General features: G+C 42.7%; 1 protein-coding gene across 6 annotated transcripts; it reads right to left on the reverse strand.

Annotated features, from left to right (window-relative positions):
* Positions 1–724: 724 nt before the first annotated feature.
* LOC124040144 (eukaryotic elongation factor 2 kinase-like) lies at positions 725–24,679 on the reverse strand. 6 transcript variants are annotated; one of them, XM_046357032.1, is made up of 20 exons: positions 24,239–24,679; positions 21,801–21,909; positions 21,257–21,535; positions 20,509–20,574; positions 18,874–18,974; positions 16,178–16,238; positions 14,498–14,535; positions 13,329–13,500; positions 13,055–13,204; positions 11,592–11,724; positions 11,340–11,467; positions 9,863–10,091; positions 9,471–9,538; positions 9,284–9,361; positions 8,957–9,016; positions 8,110–8,244; positions 7,832–8,020; positions 3,603–3,727; positions 3,237–3,415; positions 725–3,097 (listed from the first exon to the last, which is right to left on the reverse strand). In XM_046357032.1, exons 2-20 carry the CDS (start codon positions 21,801–21,803, stop codon positions 2,982–2,984), a joined length of 2,310 nt encoding a protein of 769 aa, XP_046212988.1. In that variant the 5' UTR covers positions 21,804–21,909; positions 24,239–24,679; the 3' UTR covers positions 725–2,981. The 6 variants fall into 6 exon arrangements, with proteins under 6 accessions (XP_046212988.1, XP_046212987.1, XP_046212989.1 ...); XM_046357031.1 differs by having other exon boundaries at positions 9,863–10,094; XM_046357033.1 differs by lacking the exon at positions 21,801–21,909 and having other exon boundaries at positions 9,863–10,094.
* Positions 24,680–25,281: the final 602 nt, after the last annotated feature.

A 25,281-nucleotide genomic window follows, 5' to 3' on the forward strand; every position in this document is an offset into this window, starting at 1 on the left:
TGGTCTGAAGAGGATATTTCCAGGTGGGGTTTTTATTCGGAACAGTAAAAAGGGCTGTCCCATGAGCCAGATCAATGTCTGTACTCATGGGGCGGGCCAATGACTTAGTTCAACTTTAAAGGGAATTGGATTCCCTTTCATTAAACGGTTTAAAATTACATTACTTAATTTCACAAATAGTTTCATCTTTACTCATTCATTTAATCCAATAATTAGACTCAAACCTCATAACGGAGGCTCTTGTATAAACAGAGTTATGGTAATGTGGTTCTATCGTCTCCCGTGAGGTCACAAACATTAAACAAAACAGACCGGTCATAGCTGGCTTCTCCACCGACTGTTTACACATTCTCCAAAACATGGATATTTCTTCAGTTCTCAAGTTCTGTGATGTAGAAGAAGTTCCTTTGTTCTACTGTGAAACCCTCTCTCTCTATACTGCCTGGTCCTCAGGAGAGTCTTCTCTAGGAATTTACAACCTGAGATAACAGAGCCTGGGTGTACGGGAAAGAGAGAGGTGGTGAGATAGAAGGGGAGGGTACTCGCTATACCCAAAGAGGGCCACGTCATGACAGGGTATTGTGTGTAGATTGGGGGAAAATAAACATTTAATCAATTTTAGAATAAGGCTGTAACCTAACAAAATTTGGAAAAGGTGATGGGGTCGGAATACTCGCCGAAGGCACTGTGTGTATATGTATATATATATATATACATAAAAACATTTACAATGCAATAAAATCATATTTATTCCAAAGTCAAGACATTTACATATAGCTACTTCCATGCATTCATATACAAGTATGCAAACAATGCAACAAGTGCCCTCTATTACAAAAGTGTTAGGCAAAACCAACAAAGTAAACAACATTTGTTCAAGAAATGTTTATTTCATGAATCAAACATTAATTAATGTGCTTGCTGAAGGCACGACCACTCTAGATTTCTTAAAATGTAATATGCATTCTTATTATTGGATATCTTCCGCCCGCTCTAGAGCTTAAAACGATTTAAGTTATGAACTCAAAACTTTAAAAACATACAACCAGCCCAAACTTAGATTGCTTGAGAATGTATTCATTTTAGAGCATTTATACTTTTTGAACTACATGTTTTTTTATTTTTACATGATCTCCAATGCATTTAATGGCAATAAAAGAACCATTACCTTTTAGTTAATGGCCCTTTTAGTCAAAAGTCAAAACGCAACTCCTCTTGAACCTTTTAAGGGTCTATTCTCATTGAAGAGTATTAAGGAGAATTGAGGGATTCTCGAGAGACATAATCGTAATGTAAACTTGCACATTTCTCACGTCTCGAACGCTACCTCCGGAGGTCGCACACGACACTCGGCCGACCGTTGCCCCCCTCTAAGCAGGGCAGTGTAAGCAGAATTTTCTCGTTGAGCCCAACATTTATACAGTAAAAATACTAATAGCAGAGCAATGTTTTTGAAATAGCTTAAATGTATAGACATTTTCATATATTTGAGTTGTTTTTTGTTCACCTGAACTTGCAGTAACAGTTTCATTTCTGAAATTGTCACCGTATTTTTAAAAGGCATCTGCACACTTTCCAGCCGAAACAGTTTGTGCATATATTATGACGACATTTTATGACGTTTCGGACTTCGATTCGTTTTTTTCCCGGCTGTTCGGGCACACATTTCTTTCTGAAAGCAAGCCGATGTTTGGAGCCGAACGAAGTCTACTGTAGGTCAACAGTAGGGATTCTTCCATAATGTCTGTCATTCAACGAGAGATGACTCGTTTTCATAAAATAATACTGCACCAAACATCCTAGTTAGATGTAAAATTGCAGGTCTAAGATCTCCTAGGCAAAAACATCAAAATTAATGACATTTCTTGAGTTATCTTAGATTATTTCTGACTATTCTGAAGAAGTGTAAACTTGCTACTTCATCTCAAAATGGACAAACAGTACTATTGGCGCTTTTCGTTCTGTTTTTCGAGCGAATGTGTTTTAAGGGTGTATGTGAGCCGACTAGTTCAGTTTGGCTAGCCGAGTTTGGCTAAGGGCCAGCCGAACTGAAGCACGCCTTAAGAAAGGGATGCTGTACATTGTCAGGATGCTTAGCTATCAACTCCAACCAGACTTTGAAATCAACTTAGCATGCTTGCATTCAGATTTTTTTTAATACTATAACCATTTCACATTACCATATATTAACATGGGTTTGAATGAGACCCATGGAATAAACTACAATACCAACTTCAAAAGATTTAGGCTATCCCAACTTCAATTAATTTGTATAAACCATCATGAATTCAATGCCAACCGTAAGAACACAATGGTAGACACTTACAATGCTAATTATCTGTAACAATTTCAGCTACAAATATTAACACAGCTAACTTTAAAACAATGACTAAGTCTATGGGTATCTACTAGCATGCTAGCAGATACCCATAGACTTTGTCATTGTGCTAATGCTAGGTAGCATTGGCACACAAAACTACCTCCAACATCCTTCTTACTGGACACAAAGACTTAAAAATGGTATCCACAAGTGCATCTGACTCTGGGGAAGTAGATGAAGGGCCTCATTGAAAAAATCCTAAAATATCCCTTTAAGCTAGCAAGCACATTCTTTTTTAGGAAGTGTACTTTTCTAGTTTGAAATGGCTTATTTTTAGTTAGGTAAATTGCCTCTGAAATGCAACCATATTCATTAGTCCAAAGGGCAATGGGGGACAGGAATAGAAAAGGGGAAAAATGTACAAGATGTACAAGGACCAGACATAATTCCCTCTGAAGCACCAAGAAAGATAGCTAGGCTAGAGGATGGCTGCATAAACATACAGATCAAACAATCACACAGCATTTTGGAAATCACACAGTAAATGTGTCTGTAAACTTTAAACAATTAGGGAGGAAAATCCATCACAATATTATCCTGGGTGCCAGCTTGTTTCTGCTTTAGCCAATTCCTTTGGCCTTGCAGAGTGCCAGCCCGTCTCCTACTCCTCTTCCTCCATCATGCCCCAGGCCTCCTCTGCTTTCATATAGTACTGGTTGGCCAGTCGGCCCTTCATCGCCTCCATGGCTGAGTCTGCTGCCTTTGTGAACAGATCACCTGCACAGGAGAGAGAGAGAGTCTTTGGTTCGTTACTGTAAGTACAACAAAGGTTATCACACTGAAGGCTCGAGTTAGGACTGTTGGCTAATAGTTCTAGGTTCTAAACTCAGGTGTGGTTCTCTCTGCTGTATCTTACCTGCTCTCTGTGGGTCTGGGTCTAGGCTGTGGCCCCCCTCCTGGTACATCTCAGCCTCTCTGGCCAGCAGCTGGTAGCAAGGCTCGTCCTGCATGCCGTCAAACTCGCCCCCCTCATCATAGTCTGTCATGTTCAGGGCACAGTTGTACCATCTCATCGCCTCCTTCCAGTCCTGGGACCTGAGAACCACAGAGAAGGCTTATACTAGTTTTTATCATATCCATTTCACAGTCCTGATCAATTCTAATCTTTCTCAGATCTCTAGGTAGATATCACCATGTAGGCTAATCAATAAATATGGTGCCATTTTAGACACAGCCCATCACAAGTTGATACTGTATCTGATATGTTCCACCAGTCTCTGACCTGTCTGGTGAGAGGTTGATGCCGGTGTCGAAGGCCCTGGCCACCAGGATCATGCAGGATCTGTGTCCTGCCTCAGCAGCCTGCAGAAGGAACTTAAAGCCCTTCATACGGCTCCCTGAGTTGTCCTGATGACAAGACAGCAACATATAGCCATGTAATAACAGAGAGAGATTCAAAAGACACCTCTCCAATACACATTGTTATGTTACTGCCTTGTTCGAAAATGGATTTCAAAAAATACAAATCCTCAATCTACACACACAATACCCCATAATGACAAAGTCATTTACAACTTGATTTGTGCCCACCTGTGGCAATTTCAATTGATTGTATATGATTTGGAAAGGCACACACATGTCTATATAAGGTCCCACAGTTGACAGTGCATGCCAGAGCAAAAACCAAGCCATGAGCTTGTAAAGGATTGTCCATAGTGAGACAGGATTGTGTCGAGGCACATTTCTGCAGCATTGAAGGTCCAAGAACACAGTGGCCTACATCATTGTTAAATGGAATAAGTTTGGAACCACCAAGACACTTCCGAGAGCTGGCCGCTCGGGCAAACTGAGCAATCGGGGAAGAAGGGCTTTGGTCACACTGGCAGAGCTTCAGAGTTCTTCTGTGGAGATGTAAGAACCTTCCAGAAGAACAACCATCTCTGCAACACTCCACCAATTAGGCCTTTATGGTAGTGTGGCCCGATGGAAGCCACTCCTCAGTAAAAAATTCTCTAGTCTGACGAAACCAAGATTGAACTCTTTGGCCTAAATGCCAAGTGTCACGCCTGGAGGAAATCTGGTACCATCCCTATGGTGAAGCATGGTGGTAGCATCACGCTGTGGGGATGTTTTTCAGCAGAAGGGACTGGGAGACTCGTCAGGATCGAGGGAAAGAAACAGAGCAAAGTACAGAGAGATGAAAACCTGCTCCAGAGCGCTAAGGACCTCAGACTGGTGTGTGAAGATTCACCTTCCAACGAGACAACAACCCTAAGCACACAGCCAAGACAACGCAAGAGTAGCTTCGGGACAAGTCTCTGAATGTCCTTGAGTGGCCCAGCCAGAGCCCGGACTTGAACCCAATCGAACATCTCTGGAGAGACCTGAAAACAGCTGTGCAGCGACACACCCCATCCAACCTGACAGAGATTGAGAGGATCTGCAGAGGACGAGAGAAACTCCCCAAATACAGGTGTGCCAAGCTTGTAGCGTCATACCCAAGAAGACTCAAGGCTGTAATCGCTGCCAAAAGTGCTTCAACAAAGTACTGAGTAAAGGGTCTGAATACTTATGTAAATGTGATATTTCAGTTTTTTACAAATGTGTTATTATGGGGTATTATGTGTAGTTTGATGGGGGAAAAAACAATTAATACATTTTAGAATAAGGCTGTAATGGATATATATATTTTTTTAAGTCAAGGGGTCTGAATCCTTTCCAAATGCACTGTAAAAAAAACTAACATCTTATGCTTCACGGAGTCGTGGCTGAACGACGACAACATCAACCTACAGCTGACTGGTTATACAATGTACCGGCAGGCTAGAACAGCGACACCTGATATCTAAGTCTCAAGCCATTGTTCGCCTGAGGTAGAGTTTCTCATGATAAGCTGTAGACCACACTACCTAACGAGAGAGTTTTCATCTTTATTCTTTGTAGCTGTTTACATACTGCCACAGTCAGAGGCTGGCACTAAGACAGCATTGAATGAGCTGTATTCCCCCATAAGCAAACATGAAAACGTTCACCCAGAGGCGGCACTCCTAGTAGCTGGGGACTTTAATGCAGGGAAACTTAAATCTGTTTTACCAAATTTCTATCAGCATGTTAAATGTGCAACCAGAGGGAAAAATAACTCTGGACCACCTTCACTCCACACACAGAGATGCATACAAAGCTCTCCCTCGCACTCCATTTGGCAAATCTGACCATAATTATATCCTCTTGATTCCTGCTTACAAGAAAAAATTAAAGCAGGAAGCACCGGTGACTATATCAATAAAAAAAAGTGGTCAGATAAAGCAGATGCTAAGAAGCTACAGGACTGTTTTGCTAGCACAGACTGGAATATGTTCAGGGATTCCTCCGATGGCATTGAGGAGTATTAGTCATTGGCTTCATCAATAAGTGCATTGATGACGTCGGCCCCACTGTGACCGTACGTACATACCCCAACCAGACAGCATCCACACTGAGCGGGCAAAGCGTCAATACAGGACTAAGATCGAATCGTACTACACCGGCTCTGATGCTCATCGGATGTGGCAGGGCTTGCAAACTATTAGGGAAGACTAATAGTATAAAACTACAAAGGGAAGCACAGCCAAGAGCTGCCCAGTGACACAAGCCTACCAGACGAGCTAAACTACTTCTAGCTTGCTTAGACTCAAATAACACTGAAACATGCATGAGAGCACCAGCTGTTCTGGAAGACCGTGTGAGCACGCTCGCCAAAGCCGATGTGAGTAAGACCTTTAAACAGGTCAACATTCACAAGGGCCAGACAGATTACCAGGACGTGTACTGCGAGCATGCGCTGACCAACTGGCAAGTGTCTTCACTGACATTTTCAACCTATCCCTGTCTGAGTCTGTAATACCAACATGTTTTAAGCAGACCACCATAGTCCCTGTGCCCAAGAACACAAAGGTAACCTGCCTAAACGACTACTGACCCGTAGCACTCACGTCTGTAGCCATGAAGTGCTTTGAAAGGCTGGTCATGGCTCACATCAACACCATCATCCCAGAACCCTAGACCCACTCCAATTTGCATACCGCCCCAAAAGATCCACAGATGATGCAATCTCCATTGCACTCAACACTTCCCACCTGGACAAAAGGAACACCTACATGAGAATGCTACTCATTGACTACAGCTCAGCGTTCAATACCATACTGCCCTCAAAGCTCATCAATAAGCTAAGGACCTGGGACTAAACACCTCCCTCTGCAACTGGATCCTGGACTTCATAACGGGCTGCCCACAGATGGTAAGGGTAGGTAACAACACATCCGCTACGCTGATCCTCAACACAGGGGCCCCTCAGGGGTGCGTGCTCAGTCCCCTCCTGTACTCCCTGTTCACTCATGACTGCATGGCGAGGCACGACTCCAACACCATCATTAAATTTTCCGAACACACAACAGTGGTAGGCCTGATCAACGACAACAACGAGACAGCCTATAGGGAGGAGGTCAGAGACCTGGCCGTGTGTTGCCAGGACAACAACCTCTCCCTCAAAGTAATCAAGACAAAGGAGATGATTGTGGACTACAGGAAAAAAGAGGACCGAGCACGCCCCCATTCTCATCGACGGGGCTACAGTGCAGCAGGTTGAGAGCTTCAAGTTCCTTGGTGTCCACGTCACCAACAAACTAGAATGGTCCAAACACACCAAGACAGTTGTGAAGAGAGAACCACAAAACCTATTCCCCCTCAGGAGACTGAAAAAATTTGCATGGGTCTTCAGAGTTTCTTCTGCTGCACCATTGAGAGCATCCTAACTGGTTGCATCACTGTCTGGTATGGCAACTGCTCGGGTTCCGACCGCAAGGCACTACAGAGGGTAGTGCAAACGGCCCAGTACATCACCAGGGCCAAGCTTCCTGCTATCCAGCACCTCTCTACCAGGCGGTGTCAACAGAAGGCCATAAAAATAGTCATAGACTCCAGCCACCCTAGTCATAGACTATTCCCTCTGCTACCGCACGGCAAGCGGTACCAGAGCACCAAGTCTAGGTCCAAGAGGCTTCTAAACAGCTTCTACCCCCAAGCCATTAGACTCCTGGACATAATAATAATAATAATAGCCATTTAGCAGACGCTTTTATCCAAAGCGACTTACAGTCATGTGTGCATACATTCTACGTATGGGACATCTAGTCAATTGGCTACCCAGACTATTTTCAGTGCCCCCTCCCCAACACTGCTACTCTCTGTTGTCATCTATGCATAATCACTTTAATAACTCTATCTACATGTACATACTACCTGAAATAACCGGTGCCCCTGCACATTGTATCAGTACCCCCCTGTATATAGTCTCGTTATTGTTATTTCACTGCTGCTCTTTAATTACTTGTTACTTTTACCTGTTATTCTTATCTGATTTTTTTTTAACTGGATTGTTGGTTAGGGGCTCATAAGTAAGCATTTCACTGTAAGGTCTACTACACCTGTTGTATTCGGCGCATGTGACTAATACAATTTGATTTGATTAAATACCTCTAGCTCCATCTCTGACAGTATATGGTGTGGCAGCTGTAGGTAACACTGTCCCAGGGCAACGATAGCCGCTAGTTCCCCACACATGGCGGCTCTCTCCAGGTGGTACATGGCTGAGTCCTGGTCCCACTGCTCCTCCTTGTCACAGAACCGACCAGCCTCGTGGTAATGCACCATCGCCAGGTGCACCTGGGGGAAGAGTCCAGAGGAGATATAGTGTGTGTTTTTAGTGTGTGGGTGGGTGAGCAGGTGTGTGCACGTGCTTGCGCGCCACTCACCTTCCCCAGGATGGACTTGCCAATCTTCCTCTCCAGGATCAGCGAGTCAAGTCTTTCCATCTCCACAGCAACACAGGATGGCCGGTGGACGTGAGAACGAGACGAGTGGTAGACACTCCATTTATCATCTGTCAGCTGGACACAGACACACAGAGCTTAGGAAATTGACAATGAAGCACTGTATCTATAGTATTGCTTGTTCAACATAACAACAACTCAAGCACTAATGCAAATCATATTTCACACTCCAGGCATGCACTAAGAGGCGGAACATGATTCTGGTGAACAGGCAGTTAGACTGATTGATTGGTTAGGTGATTTGATAAGTATTGTGGCAGGTAGACATGTTGACATGGACAGGCCAAACAAGGAATTAGACTAAAACACAGGGCTGCTGGTGATTTCTCTGTTGTGTTTCAACAAGTTTGCATTCAGTTTTTTGGGTGCACTCAAACTTTTGCCAATACTAAGCATGTGTCATTAGAAAACAAGCAAGTTTCAAATCAACAGCTGCTCCACACTAGAGGGAGAGGCCTGTGTTAGAGGCCTTCATGCAGAGGGCAGGGAATCACCGGTTGGCTGTTGGGGGTGTTTATGGCAGGAGAGTTTAAGTTTGGGTTAGGGGAAGATCTGCTGGGAACCTTTCTCTAGTAAGGAGACAGACAGCAGCAAGGACTCAGTTAGCTCATGGATGAAGGAAAAGATTAGATAGCAGGAACACTACACTAGTGAGCAAGGGGATAGTGGGTGACACAGAGGGATGAGGACAGGATTATTTGATTATGGCGATGGTGGCTTTGTTGATTATGGTGGTGATGGAAGATTAGACATCGTTATTTTTGTTTACCCGTCTCACACTGTCCTCGTCCGACTCAGAGTAGTATCTGTTGTAGCGGTGGGGGCGGGCCTACATGGTGACATCATACAGTATAAAACCAACTGCTAAGAGGCCATAAACAGAGCTAAAGAGAGGGCCAGGTTCACACTAACATAGCTATACAAAGGGTAATAGTTGAACAGCTTTAAATGCTGGTGAGTCAAGAAAGAATCCATGTCATGGTGAGCAAACATGAACAATAACAGCAGTTGACAATTACAGCAGTTGATAGTTTCCATAAAGCATTTATGATGGACAGGCTCACTAAGACCAAGTGTTGGTGTGGAGAAGATGTACCCCATCTGCATGGTCGGTTGGGTCCCCTTCACTCCTCCTCTCACTTGGACAACCACTGTCTCCTCCATTCTCTGAGTCCTACAGGAAGAAGAAGAAAAATAAAAAACACAGCCCTCAGTACATGCCAACCAACCATAACTAATGTCATTCTTGTGATCAGAGTCATTTCAACAAAGCCTTGACCGACCTTGTGTTCTGGGCTGTGGCTGCGGTTGTGTTTCTCCCGTTCATCCATCTCATTTATGAAAGACCAACCTGAGGGTGAGAAACCAGACGTTAGATTAAAATGTTTAATGGCTGATAATTATTATCTTTTTTAAATCAAGTTTAAGTAGTTCAACTATATCCAAAACAGAGCACTCTAGCCTCAGGTACCAAATAAAACTGTTTTGAAGTCAGTTTTATGGGGATTTAGGCATGCTATTTGGAACATAATGTTAATGCTGAGCTGAAAATAAGAAAACAAACCCATATGGTGGGTCATTGACTTTACAGGCCCACAGATTACCTTCTAGATCTTCAAAATATTTGATACATTTGTAATTTGGGTGAACTATAACCTCTAAAAACTGTTCTTACCCAGAGGAGACCTGCCCATGGAGCCCATAGAGAAGTGCTGTCCTAGTGGAGAGCCGGGGAAGGCGAGGGGCGAGCAGGGCATGGAGTCACTTATGTCACTCATAGAGTCATCCCCAGACGAGGTCTCCGACAGGTGGGAGAGAAGTGGGGGCACACGGCCCCCTGATATAGTACGAAAACGAGTGAAACCACACTGTTCCTCACTACCCCTCAGTACCGTCTGGGCCGACTTCTGATTGGAGTAGAGAGTTGAAAATATTGTTAAAAGATTACTAAAATTACCATTCTAAATAGCTGCATAAAAGCTGCAAACAGTGAGCGAGGTCTTAGCCTGTGGTGAGGTAGTATTCTGTCTAATGTACTGATATAATTTCTGTGGTAATATGACGACTGTAGCTATACCTAGAAGATATGTGATGCTGTGTGTCAGCCACAGGCCCTTTGATTCTACTTCAAGATGATTATACAGTGCATTTGGAAAGTATTCAGACCCCTTGAGTTTTTCCACATTTTGTTATGTTACAGGTTTGTTCCAAAAATGTATTCAATTGTTTTTGAATACATGTATTCAATGACAAAGCAAAAACAGTTTTTTAGAAATGTTTGCAAATTTATTAAAAATAGAAAATTGAAGCTATTTTCAGGTCTCTCCAGAGATGTTCGATTGGGTTCTGGCTGGGTCTGGCTGGGTCACTCAAGGACATTCAGAGACCTTTTTGACGTTCATCTTTCCCTCAATCCTGACTAGTCTCCCAGTCCCTGCAGCTGAAAAATATCCACACAGCATGATGCTGCCACCACCATGCTTCACCGTAGGGATGGTGCCAGGTTTCCTCCAGACATGATGCTTGGCATTCAGGCCAAAGAGTTCAATCTTGGTTTCATCAGACCAGAGAATCTTGTTTCTCATGGTCAGAGTCCTTTAGGTGCCTTTTGGCAAACTCCAAGAGGGCTGTCATGTGCCTTTTACTGAGGAGTGGCTTTCATCTGGACACTCTACCATAAAGGCCTGATTGGTGGAGTGCTGCAGAGATGGTTGTCCTTCTGGAAGTTCAATGTGCATAAATGTTTTGGTACCCTTCCCCAGACCTGTGCCTCGACACAATCCTGTCTCTGAGCTCTACGGACAATTCCTTTGGCCTCATGGCTTGGTTTTTTCTCTGACATGGACTGTCAACTGTGGAACCTTATATAGACAGGTGTGTGCCTTTCGCACAGTTGCACTCCAATCAAGTTGTGGAAACATCTCAAGGATGATCAATGGAAACAGGATGCACCTCATCTCAATTTCGAGACTCATAGCCATGGGTCTGTATTCTTATGTAAATAAGGTTATTAATAAGGTTAAGGGTATTGTGTGTCAATGAGAAAAACAATTTATTTCATACATTTTAGAATAAGGTTGTAATGTAACAAAATTTGAAAAGGGGAAGGGGCCTGAATACATTCCGAATGCACTGTATTTCTATGGTCTCACCAGCAGTGTGTTGGTGCAGTCTAGATGGCTTTTCTCTGCAGTGGAGAGGTCAAAGGGTGTGAGCCCCATACTCTTACATATCTTATTACACAGGTGGGAGTGGAAGAACAGTGCCATGCCCCGCACACCTGTAACACACACACACGTATGTTGTAATCTATTTGAAAGTATTTCGCTAAGGTGGGTCACAATTCAAAATGTCAGTCTACCTCATTGTGTTGCTAACACTGACTGTGCGAGAGAAAGCCGTACCCAGGTTTCCGTCTCCGAAGTCTGTCCCCCTCTCTGTGTGGATCTGAGGGTCCGTGTAGAGGTCCCCCACCCCCTGGATGTCCACCACGATCAGCTGGTGGGCCGAACGTTCAAACGAGAAGTGACTGAATGCCTGCAGGCAGAAAGAAAAATACTAGGGTTACAGGCAGAAAGAAAAATACTAGGGTTACAGGCAGAAAGAAAAATACTAGGGTTACAGGCAGAAAGAAAAATACTAGGGTTACAGGCAGAAAGAAAAATACTAGGGTTACAGGCAGAAAGAAAAATACTAGAGTTACAAGCAGACGACAAAAAGATGGCGGCTTACAGATATTTGGAAAGGTTGCAGGTTCACAGAACAAAGGGGGGAAAAAGCATAGATTTGGTAAAGAGGTCAATGGAACACAGACTATGAGGGAAAGAAGGATGCTGTTTTCGCTGCATAACATTAGAAGTTGTTCCTTTTCAGGTTTAGAAGAAGTTACTGCTAAATGCTAACTCCCGTTTGTATAACCTAGCAGCATAGTTAACATACAGAAATTGGCGTTGGTCGTTTAGTCTTTTTTAACAACAATGCAGTTGATTGGTGACGATGATAAACATGTATTGGGGTTGACATCCATACAAGCTAGGGGTGTGCTGACATGGCCATATTCATATCCATAAATTGACAGTTGATAATCGGATCGAATGATACTCGTGATAAAAAAAAAACTAAATGTTTTAATATGCCCAAGTAGAAAATACCCATCTCCATGCACGTTTATAGACCAAACAAGCTGCAGGTTAAACTCAGTGGAGGGGTGTGCATGTCTGACCCGTGTCTGTCCTCAACATCTTTACCATTTCATTTATGGGCTCCCGAGTGGCACAGCGGTCTGAGGCCCTGCATCTCAGTGCTAGAGGCGTCACTACAGACCCTGGTTCAATCCTGGGCTGTATCACAACCGGCCGTGACTGGGAGTCCCATAGGGCAGCGCACAATTGGCCCAGTGTCGTCCGGGTTTGGCCGGGATAGGCAGCCATTGAAAATAAGAATTTGTTCTTAACAATACTTGCCTAGTTCAATAAAAGGTCAAATAGTAGGAGGCAGCAGCAGTCTGAATGATCAGACCGAAACAGAGAAATACAGCAACACTCTATCCAATCAGAGCAGCAGGATTAATGTACAGACCCCCCCCCCCTCTTTACAAACAGGCAAACTAGCCTGTTGAGTTGTTTAGACCATGTAGTGCCTCACTTGACTGACTAGGATGAGAAAGATGCGTGCTGGCACCTAAAAATTGGCACGGATAATTAAAAACAAAACATAATCAAGTTCTATTGACCTCTTTACCGCATCTATTATATTGAAAAATCTAGCAATTGATAACAGAAAGATGAAGATGCATCTTCGGTTTCTGCACCTCAGGAGTTATACATAGAGTTGGACAATAAATCTACAGTAGTAACACCCACTGTACCTGTGGAGTGAGCCTGATGTTGTCATCCTTGACGAAGCCAGAGTTGGAGTTGTATTTGATGTACTTCCCCTCTATGTAGTGTTCCAGGTGGTACAGAGGTTTACCTGGACGCTCCATCATCTCAATCACACACATCTGCATGATGTCCACCTGGGGGGGAGAGAGAGGGAGGAGTGGTTAGTTTAACTTAAAATGTGGAAAATCCACAAACCTCTCAATCGATCTATCAATAAACAGGATGACTCATTGGTTAATTAAAATGTTCCATCCATACCTGTTTGGGTGGCCTGTGGCGGTTGTACTCTTCTCCCCAGAGTTTGGCCTCCATCTGCAGCCTGACATCCTCAAAGTACACATCCCTGTCCACAGGCTCCATGTAGCGCTTCGTCACATAGTTACACGCACACTTCCAGTTACTACTATGGGAGAAGTTAGACAGCTTCTTCCTGTAGAAGAAGGACAGGAAATATGGAAAAAGAGGCATTGAAAGACAAGAACGGCACTGTACTAAAATGAAAGGAACGTTTAAAAAAAGTAAACCCTGAAGAATGTTAGTTGTGTATCAGACTGACAACAAACTAAGATGGTATTACCCAACTAAATCCTACAATATTCCCAAGGTTTTGAAATTGTGTATCTCTTGGGCATTGTGTATTTCTGATGATAAACCATAAATATGTTTTCTTTGTGGTTAGAAACAGTGTTTGGGCTTGTTAGAGGGCAAGGGCTTATTTCCTCTGTGTGTTTGTGAGAGGGATGTTCTTCTGTGGAAGGCATGGACTGCTAGTGGTCTGATCTAGACATGACGGATGCCTCATTGCCTCCCGTACACTGTTCCCACAGAAAGAGGTCAAATCATAAGAAGGTCATAATATTAATAATATTCCCGCTGCCTATAGCTGCAAAAGTTAGGCTCGACCAGAGTTCAGCAAACTAAGTTTGAGATAGAGAACTCTACTGGGTGCCATGACAAGTTTAATGATGATCACATTCCATTAAAAAAATGTGAATTAGAATGTTGTAGTTATGGAATGTTTGGTTCCATTTGGATATCTATGTATTGCTCTAAGCTGGACTAAATGGGTCTAAGAGCGATACTTGTGGAACGTGAATTGGGGACCTGTGCATCTTGTGCCGTCTTTTCAGACTGTATGGCAAACATGACTAATTATTCTGAACGATTCTGAACGATAATCAAATTAAATCCAAATCAAATTGTATTTGTCACCTTTGCCGAATACAACAGGTGTAGTAGACCTTAACCTGAAATGCTTACTTACAAGCCCTGAACCAACAATGCAGCTCAAGAAATAGAATTAAGAAGATATATTTACTAAATAAAGTAAAACAATATATTAAAAATAATAACGAGGCTATATACAGGGGGGTACCAGTACCGAGTCAATGTGCAGGGGTACAGGTTAGATAATGAGTGAAACTTACGTTCTGAAGCATTCCCTCATGGCCCCGCGTCCAAAAGGCTGTGAGAAACAAAAATGACAAATCAATCATATGAGAAAGTCAATCAATTCACCAAGCTTTTGTAAACGTTCACATTCAAGTAAACAGTGTCACTACACTGAACAAAAATATTTAAAAACGCAACCATTTCTAAGAGTTACAGTTCATAAGGAAATCAGTCAATTAAAATAAATGTATTAGGCCCTAATCTATAGGTTTCTCATGACTGGAAATACAGATTTGAATCAGTTGGTCACAGATACCTTAAAAAAAAACTATGAGCATGGAACAGAAAACCAGTCAGTATCTGGTGTGACCACCCTTTTGCCTCATGTAGTGCGACTTCTCATTCGCATAGTGTTGATCAGGTTGTTGATTGTGGCCTGTGGAATGTTGTCCGACTCCTCTTTAATGGCTGTGTGAAGTTGCTGTATATTGGCCCGGAACTTGAAAACGCTGTCATACACGTTGATCCAGAGCATCCCAAACATGCTCAATGGGTGACATGTCTAGTGAGTATACAGGCCATGAAAGAACTGGGACATTTTCAGCTTCATGGAATTGTGTACAGATCCTTGTGACATGGGGCCGTGCATTATCATGCTGAACATGAGGTGATGGTGGCAGACGAATGGCACGACAATGGGCCTCAGGATCTCATCACGGCATCTCGGAGCATTCAAATCGCCATTGATAAAACGCAATTGTGTTTGTTGTCCATAGCTTATGCTAGACCATACCATAACCACACCGCCACCATGGGGCACTCTGTTCACAACATTGACATCAGCAAACCACTCGCCCACACAACGCCATACTGTCTGCCATCTGCCCTGTACAGTTGAAACCGTGATTCAGGCGTGAAGAGCACACTTCTCCAGCGTGCCAATGGCCATCGAAGGTGGGCATTTGCCCACTGAAGTCGGTTACAACCCCGAACTGCAGTCAGATCAAGACCCTGGTGAGGACAACGAGCATGCAGAGGAGTTTCTCTGAGACAGTTTCTGACAGTTTGTGGATAAATTCTTCGGTTGTGCAAACCCAGTTTCATCAGCTGTCCTGGGTGGCTGGTCGCATACGATCCTGCAGGTGAAAAACCTGGATGTGGAGGTCCTGGGCTGGCGTGGTTACACGTGGTCTTCGGTTGTGAGGGCGGTTGGACGTACTGTCAAATTCTCTAAAACAACGTTGGAGACGGCTTATGGTAGAAAAATTAACAATCAATTCTCTGGCAACAGCTCTGGTGGACATTCCAGCAGTCAGCATGCCAATTGCACACTCCCTCAACTTGAGACATCTGTGGCATTGTGTGACAAAACTGCACATTTTAGAGTGGCCTTTTATTGTCCCCATTAAAAGGTACACCTATGTAATGATCATGCTGTTTAATCAGTATATTGATATGCCACACCTGTCAAGTGGAAGGATTATCTGGGCAAAGGAGAAATGCTCACTAAAAGGGATGTAAACAAATTTGTGCACAACATTTGAGAGAAATAAAATGTGTGTGTATGGAACATTTCTGAGATCTTTTATTTCAGCTCATGAAACCAAAACTTTACATGTTGCATTTCTATTTTTGTTCACTGTATATTCCACATACATATGCTCTGATCAATAATACAATTATAGATTAGTGATGATTTAGGAGCGGAGGCATACCTGGCCAGAAACCTTGATGTGCACTGTGTCTTGAGACCACGCCGCCGTGATTGCATTGTACCTGAGGAAAGATAAAACAAATAACATTCACCCTACATTAATCAAACATTATTACTCCATTCTATATGGGCCAGAATTCTGGACTTGTGTAACCAACATGGTGATGACTAGAAAGTGTAACCTCGACCACAATGATCTATGTACACTGAAGGGGTCAGGATTAGGACAGAAAATAGAAACAAACAGAGTACATGGATTTGTTCTGACCAGGACCTGAGCTGCTTATCCACAGATCTGTGGTAATAGCCTGTAATTCTTGTCAACCAATTGAATGTGTGTTTACCAACAACAAACTCAACAAATATGCCTGTTTGTACTCTGTTCTGTTGGAATGCCATTATCGCCAATATGATATTGATGTTACATGTCGCAATAAATTAGGGGAACATTTCAAACACGCACACTGATATTGAAAGCTTGGTTTGTCTGAGACTGGGTCAGCCATACACAGATAAGACAGACAGCAGAACCAGAGGCCAAGGCTAATATTTACACAGTCTGTCCTGCCCTTCCATGCGTATTTCTCGGCCCAGAACTCTGTGTACCATGTTTGTCATATTGGAGGCATGGAACAGGAAGATGGCACAAAGCCAATAGCTAAGAGACCAGAGAGGCTTAGGAAGAGTAAGGTTACAACCGGGTTAAAAATCAACCCAGACACACCTCTCCCCTAACCTGGCTCTGTCTAGGCAGGGCTTTGTCATACAGTAAGAGGTGATTAGTAATACAAACAAACATGTTAGAGAATGCAGAAGTCTAACCCCTATTATCTAAAGGGGGGGGGCATCCCTCTAGTTGTTCTCGTGGCTGCACTGCCTGGAGAATTTGGGCGAGTTCTATGGAATCTCAATGCCTGGAGAAATGTTCAACGTCTCAGGAACAACGATATAGCATTATTCTTAGATGTGCAGCGATACTGGAAAGACTGACCCCGGAATGCACCTTTTGGCTTCAAACGAAGTGTTTTGGTGTGGGCAGGCAACCCTGATATCTGCCACGAGGGAACTTTGTGCACTGGCCAAGAAAACTTGGAAGGGCCATTGGAAATGGAGTGATATCATGTACTGTACCGTCAGAAAGGGCAGGGGTGGGGGATGGTGTGTATTTGTCAACAACTCTAGTAGAGGTTGACCGATTATGATTTTTCAACTCCAATCCCGATAATTGGAGGACCAAAAAAAGCCGATACCGATTAATCGGATGATTTATAAATATATATATACACATATTTGTAAAAATGACAATTACAATAATACTGAATGAACACTTATTTTAACTTAATATAATACATCAATAAAAATCTATTTAGTCTCAAATAAATAATGAAACATGTTCAATTTGGTTTAAATAATGCAAAAACAACATGTTGGAGAAGAAAGTAAAAGTGCAATATGTGCCATGTAAAAAAGCTAACGTTTAAGGTCCTTGCTCAGAACATGTGAAAGCTGGTGGTTCCTTTTAATATGAATCTTCAATATTCCCAGGTAAGAAGTTTTAGGTTGCAGTTATTAATGGACTATTTCTCTCTATACCATTTGTATTTCATATACCTTTGACTATTGGATGTTCTAATAGGTACTTTAGTATTGCCAGCCTAATCTCGGGAGTAGATAGGCTTGAAGTCATAAACAGCGCAATGCTTGAAGCACAGCGAAGAGCTGCTGGCAAATGCAGGAAAGTGCTGTTTGAATTCATGTTTACGAGCCTGCTGCTGCCTACACCGCTCAGTCAGACTGCTCTATCAAATCATAGACTTAATTATAACATAATAACACACAAAAGTACGAGCCTTAGGTCATTAATATGGTCAAATCCGGGAAACTATCATTTCGAAAACAAAACGTTTATTCTTTCAGTGAATACGGAACCGTTCCGTATTTGATCTAACGGGTGGCATCCCTAAGTCTAAATATTGCTGTTACATTGCACAACCTTCAATGTTATGTCATAATTATGTATAATTCTGGCAAATTAATTATGATCTTTGTTAGGAAGAAATGGTCTTCACACAGTTCGCAACGAGCCAGGCGGCCCAAACTGCTGCATATACCCTGACTGCTTGCACAGAACGCAAGAGAAGTGACACAATTTTCCTAGTTGAAATATATTCATGTTACCAGGCAATATTAACTAAATATGCAGCTTAAAAATATATACTTGTGTATTGATTTTAAGAAAGGCATTGATGTTTATGGTTAGGTACACATTGGTGCAACGACAGTGCTTTTTTTCGCAAATGTGCTTGTTAAATCACCCGTTTGGCGAAGTGGGCTGTGATTCAATGATAAATTAACAGGCACCACATCGATTATATGCAACGCAGGACAAGCGAGATAAACTAGTAATATCATCAAACATGTCTCGTTAACTAGTGATTATGTTAAGATTGATTGTTTTTTATGAGATAAGTTTAATGCTAGCTAGCACCTTAACTTGGCTCCTTGCTACCACGCAGTCTCCTCGTGGAGTGCAATATAATTGGCTATGATCGGTGTCCAAAAATGCAGATTACCGATTGTTATGAAAACTTGAAATCGGCCCTAATTAATCGGTCATTCCGATTAATCGGTCAACCTCTAAACTCTAGTACAGGGTAGGGAACAAGCCCACTGACAAACAAACACAGGAATATGTACCTGTATCTTATGCATGGCTCTGTCTTGACTTCTTCCAGGTGAAACTCAGCCCATGGGTCAGGCATGGCCTTGGCCTTCTCTATGGCTCTTTTCCACACCGCCTGAGACAATGGGGAAACATGACATATATTTTAGGTAATCATCACACTCACTGTGTAATACAGCTTATGTTAAGGGAAGCGTCAGACACTGGGGATGTATACATGAAACAGACAGATACATTGTCTACACACAAACCCAGACAGCAGGATTAAAGCTGGACTCCTTAATGGTGAAACTGCCATAGCAGTTTGCAATATTACAAAAACAAAGAAGTTACTGCAAACAACAAACAGTTTTTTTTCCCCCTCCGACATCATTTCACACGCAGAATATGTGCTGCCATTTTTATTTACCACATTGCGTATACGGTTCATCAACAAAACAAATACAACCACGCTGGTGGTGGGGCAGACAGTAGGGCTACTGCCCTACTGCGGATTCCATCTTTAATTAAGTGTCCTGACAGGTGGATTGCTAATCTTTCCGGTTCTGTGGAAGTGTTGAGGAACATGCAAATCACTCTTTTGAATTGATAGAGGAAAACACAATACAGCGAGAGATATGGCAAACAGACACACACATCAACAGAGGATCATGAGAAGGTTGCTTCAATCAGGACAGGATTATATGACACAGGGCCAAAAGTATTTTCTGACCACAAACGACCTACTGGAAGATTAAGAAGTGTCACACTAGCTGTCACCCATGAGCCCTACATTGCACAATAACCAGCTAATAACCACAGCCAGCACTTGGGGCCAGGGGTTTTCCCAACCAAAAACTCTGGACTGTTGCACTCCATTTTCTCAGAACTAACAGTGGTCCAAGTGGCATTAGCTATTAACGTAAACCTGTTAGTAACCTGAACCTCCCCTACAGTAGCACCCTCCTACTCACAAACATGTGGCATTTTAGGCTGGTGTATATTTAGCCTGAACTATTTACATTGATATATGAAGGTCATGTTTTAACAGGCTGAAGGCCACTGCTGGTTGGTGAGAAACATACACCAGATATTGCACGTCAGCCCCTGGTCACTTGAAGTTTGCGTGTCTTTTCACACGTCCCAGTTGATGGTATATACTCTGTCTCTGGTGCAGTTGTACCCTTGTGATGAGAGACACCATCTCCTCACAAAACCGGACCACCAGACATAAGATATAGTAGTGGTAAACTATGGTACTGTATAAACAGCATGCCTGGTTGCTGCTTTTCTACTGCACTGGAGTTGAAAATTACATTTAGAATAAGAGAAACAATACTGTTTGTTTCAACCATTATCATAATGTGCTTACTTGCTGCTTATTACATTTACATTAGCCTAACTCTTCATAAGATTTCTGAGGACTGCTGCATGGGTTAGGGGAGATTAAACATGACAGTTAGGTGGATTAAGGATCTAGAGTTTTGTTTAATAACTAAAGGAAAAAAACGCATTTCTTGGGTAGGGAAACGATCATGCAGGTACAATGGAAAAAGAAAGGAATAAATTATTTAAAGAGTAAATGAATGTTAGGAATGTGAGGAGGAAGGAGGAAGGAGGCAGTCACTGATGCAAAAGGAGGGCTAAATGAAATATGATGATTAACGTACCCGTGCATTGTCAGAAAACGCCCCAAACCCGACAGACTGTTGTGGAGTTTCTTTCTCCGTTTCATTCTATGTGGAGTAGAGAAATTAACTGTTTTATATCAGCAACTTAACCATACATGAGCAGCAGAGAAAAATACTTATTGAGTTTAGTTGACTATGTTGTTGAACATTCCATGAAAACGGAATTCTTGGCCTTATTGAGAGTAGAATGTGTTTTGGAACTTGGTTCCAACCTTGCGACCCATAAATTCTACATCTCTAACAGTCTTCCCAACTCTGTATGTATAACTATAACGCTGATGAGGAAAGGCTATTAATTCCTTCACATCAAGCCCACTCTACAAGCTGGCCTACTGGATCAGAAGGCCAAGGGTCACACTGTGAGAGGGATGTTTACATATCACATCATTATGTGAAGGGAGATACGCTCTTTGGGTACTTACTGTTCTGAGAGAGAGAAAGAGCACACAGACAAGAGGCAGCTGAGCTGCTGCTCTCAGCCACAGCAGATGCACACATACACAGACATGCAGAGAAAGATAAGGAGAAAGCCCTCTCTCTAAGGCAGAGTTGTTCTGACCGCATCTCTAGCAGTGAGAGCAGGGGCACCATTTTGCAAACTGACAATAGAGCAACAGTACAAAGCAACAAGTCAGCTCTTGTCCTGTCAGCTTTTGCCCAGCACACCATGGCACTTTCAGAATGTACTGCACCGTGTGAATATTGCAGCTACACTACTCCTGCTCACCTTGTAGGAGAAGGAGTTTTTGGGGGAGTTAGACAGCTGCTTGCTGTGGACGAGATTCTTTAAATAGCCACAGATGTCTTCGGCCTGGCTGACAGGGTCGTCTGTGATTGGACAGATGTAGTAGTCGTCCTCGTCGCTATCGTAAGCGTTACTTAGAGATGGGGCCCGTTGATCAGGGGTCCTCTGTTGCAGTGGGTTACGTTGGGCACTGCCCACCTCATCCATACTGAATATCAGTTCATCCTCCATGTTGACTGGTAGGGGTCTGTGTGATGAGTACTGTGATGGGTTAACAGAAGATAAAAATACACGCACACAAAGATGTGAATATTAATGTACACACAGAGACAAACCGACAGATGGCTGCTTTTGAGTCAATGACAATCTAGCTAAGTGTGTTTAACTGTGTTCAATCAATCACAAATGCAACAATGAAATTGTCCCATGTGGATGATAGTATTACTTTGCATACAGGAACAATTTTGAAAATAACTATATTACAACTATTTTATAACTAAGATATAATTATTACTACAGGCATTACCATTTTTTTTTAAATGCAGCAGGACTGTAGGAACGCTCGGTCAGGGTTCACTCAATCACACCCGCAAATTCCATGTCTATATACGGACTGCAGTTCCTACAAGGTACAACTCCACACGAAACGTTCATTAGCATTTCACTACATGCCACGCCCACATTTAAATTATTTTGGATAATGGTATAACTAGGGGTACAGCAACATCTTCCATCTTTAGATTTAGGTATGTTTTCCCAAAAATATCCCGAGCCAGAAAAAAAAACGGCACCACCATAATACATAACTCTAAATACACACCAACCACCTCTGTAGCCAAAATGTCAACATTTACAGGCCTACTCATTTTCTGCAACACACTCACTCCTGACATTCTTAGCAAGCAAGTGCCAGCTAGGCCTTTTAACTTGACTACTGGAGACAATTGACTTCAGGAAAAAAAGAGGCTATCAGCTGATAGTGAATGATGAGGTCTACCTGCTTGCCAGTTATGCTGTTTGTTCGGCTGCTGACAACTGCCTCTTTAAAAAAAAGTAAATCTGCCCTCTTCTCTGTCCATAAGTGAGAGATAAACATGAAAGATCTGAAATGTAGGCAAATGGCCACTTTAGCAATAAGGCCTGACGGGGTGTTACGCAACGCTACAGCCCTTAGCTGTGGAAAATTGGCCATATACCACAAACCCCTGAGGTGCCTTATTGCTATTATAAACTGGTTACCAACTAGTTAGAGCAGTACAAATAAATGTTTTGTCATACCTGTGGTGTATGGCTGTCAGCCAATCAGCATTCAAGGCTCGAACCCCCCAGTTAATACAGGGGGACATGAGGTGGGGAATATTCATTGGTTCAAGAGTTTACGAAATTAGCTAATTTGATTTGAAACTCGATACATTTCAAATTAAAACATTGAAGAAAAAAAAACATTTAACTCAAAAAGTTATTAATGAAAAATGTTTTAAAAATCCATGAGCTGCGAGGGCACTTATTTATAGGAGGGCAAAGGGGCTCGGGCACAGGCCAGGCAGCGGTACATTCCAACCTGAAAGGTTAAAATGTATTTACTGCCTGCCTGAATCTCAGATCGGAACAGTTCTGGCTAACCCTTGTATCAAGGTGCCTGTTTCCCACTGGGAAGCTGTATCACCGTGCCAGTGTTGTGTGCCCCCCCCCCCGTCAGAATTCTCCCCCCATTCGCGTTCTTCATGGCTGCGACCTGCTTACTAGTTGAGATTTCTGCTCTTCACTCCGTTGTCAGTTTAGCCTACATTTCACCGATCTTAGTAGCAGAAAGACTTTAAAAAAACAATTGTGTCCTTCAAGGCAGCTGTTCATGATCACGTTAGGCTGCGTTTTTTTTAAATGGAGGTTTGATCGCAGAGGAGGCACAAGCAATGTTTGCAGTTTTCGGTTTAGTTATTTGTTTCAAGTGTATTAGTTTATAAATAGATCTCCCAAAATTCATATTCTCTCCCATGTCTTATTCGACTAGTAGGTGTTCTGAGATGTTTATCGCGTGGGGGGGGCTCGGTTCGGTAAAGCCATTTTCTTGCCTGCCGACCCACCCACCTTCCTTCTCATTTCCTTAATTTGGTCACTAGAGTCAAATACTTTCTATGGAGCAAACGTTAAGATAGGCAACCGAAATTAATGTATGTGTGTTATATTGAACAGATGGAGTAAAATGTAGGCAGGCAATAAACAGTTAAGAACAACTACTAGTCGAATAAGACGTGGGAGAGATGACGAATTTTGGCAAAGACATGTATTTATAGACTAGACACTAGAAACAAACCGAAAACTGCACTTTACTAGTGCCTCCCCTGCGATCAAACCGCCAGAAAAAAATATAATGAAATGCCGCCTAACGTGATCATTGACAGCTGCCTTGAAGGGACAAATAAAATAAAAATGCTTTCTGCTACTAAGATCAGTGAAATGTAGGCTAAACTGACAAGGGAGCGAAGAACAGAAATCTCAAATAGCAAGCAAATAATTTAGTGTGCGCGTTCACGCGAAGGGGGGAGGATTTTGGCAGGTGGAGATTTTCGGCACAACGCCGGCAGTAGTTAACGTGGCCAAATATTTTCCTCCAAGTTTTTTAAAGTAGCATAGCAGCCTGGACGGAAAGTCAGTTTTTCACAACATCGGTACAGTGTCATTCGCCCCCGCATGTCGAGCACTGCTTTCCCGTAGTTCTGATAACGTTATGGCGTGAGAAGTAACGTTAGCTTGCTAGTTTAGCCAACCCAACTCTCGCGTGGCACGTATTGGTGTGCAGGCGATCATCACGACACACCCCCAGTCTGCTGTACGCTGATACTAGACCCTTGTCGCCAATTCACCTGTTAACAATATTATTGTAAAGACCCGGGTTCATAAAAACATTTGCTGCAGTGCAGTTACGTAACACGTGTGTGCAAAGACAGTACTGCTATTGCTTACCTAATCTGAATAACGGTGGACAGAGACTACTTGATGAAAATATGCATGCCCTGACAATCCTCCACCAACTTCCTCTTCGTCTCCTGCGGTTTGTCTGTCTGGCGGTATTTGCAGTTTTCAGGTAGTTGCTTAGCTTGACAGCTGTTACTCCAGGTGCATGCCAAATCAGAGGACCACTGCTGGACTGTGGTGGATTCTGGCCTGAGGATCCAGGGCGAGTCGCGCTTCTCTGTTTTGTCTGTTCCCTGGGCCACGTTCAGTTACCAAACGTTGTCGAACGTTTCAGATATAAATATATAGAAGAACAAGACCAAGGAATCATGTTGCATCTATTCATGACATCTCTATCTGAACATTCCAAAACGTTTTTTTTTTGTTGAAGGCGCCCTTGGTCCACCCGTCCGCCACTGCGACTTGTACTCCCTGCACGTATCTTTGCAGTCTAGAACAGCCACAAAGTATTTCTGGCTACACCCTTTCTTGTGCAGCTGGCAGTGAGCCAATATAAACTGCAAGTACTGTACACAAATAAACAAGGTTATTTACTAAGATAAAATGTGTTTTATATTTGATATTCGGTGGATATTTGGTTTTCTCTCGTCAAAAGCTATTGACTCAAGCATACGACTGAAGATGGTACAGTATATTCTGAACAATGCAGAACGATCCACACCATAGTAATAAATACATATTAATCTTCAATAGGTCTTACACAAAGCGTGCAATGACTATGTTAATGATATATCCTGAATCGGGAGGGTTGACAAAAATCCACAACTCTTTGGGGGGGAATGTGTCATAATATCCATACAACCTAGCAGTAAAACACGGAAATCGTTACAATCGTTTTTCCGCCATTCATTTTTGACATCGTGAATTTTACAAACACTTGAAATATTTCGCACACACACACAAACACTCACTAGGCTCCCAGAATAGGTTATATTACATACAAGCAGGGGCGACCCAATAGGTTATATTACAAGCAGGGGCGACCCATCATTTTGAGCCCCACCTGTTTAGCTATATATATATATAGTACC

This window comes from Oncorhynchus gorbuscha, linkage group LG07 (genome assembly GCF_021184085.1).
Source record: "Oncorhynchus gorbuscha isolate QuinsamMale2020 ecotype Even-year linkage group LG07, OgorEven_v1.0, whole genome shotgun sequence".
NCBI lineage: Eukaryota > Metazoa > Chordata > Actinopteri > Salmoniformes > Salmonidae > Oncorhynchus > Oncorhynchus gorbuscha.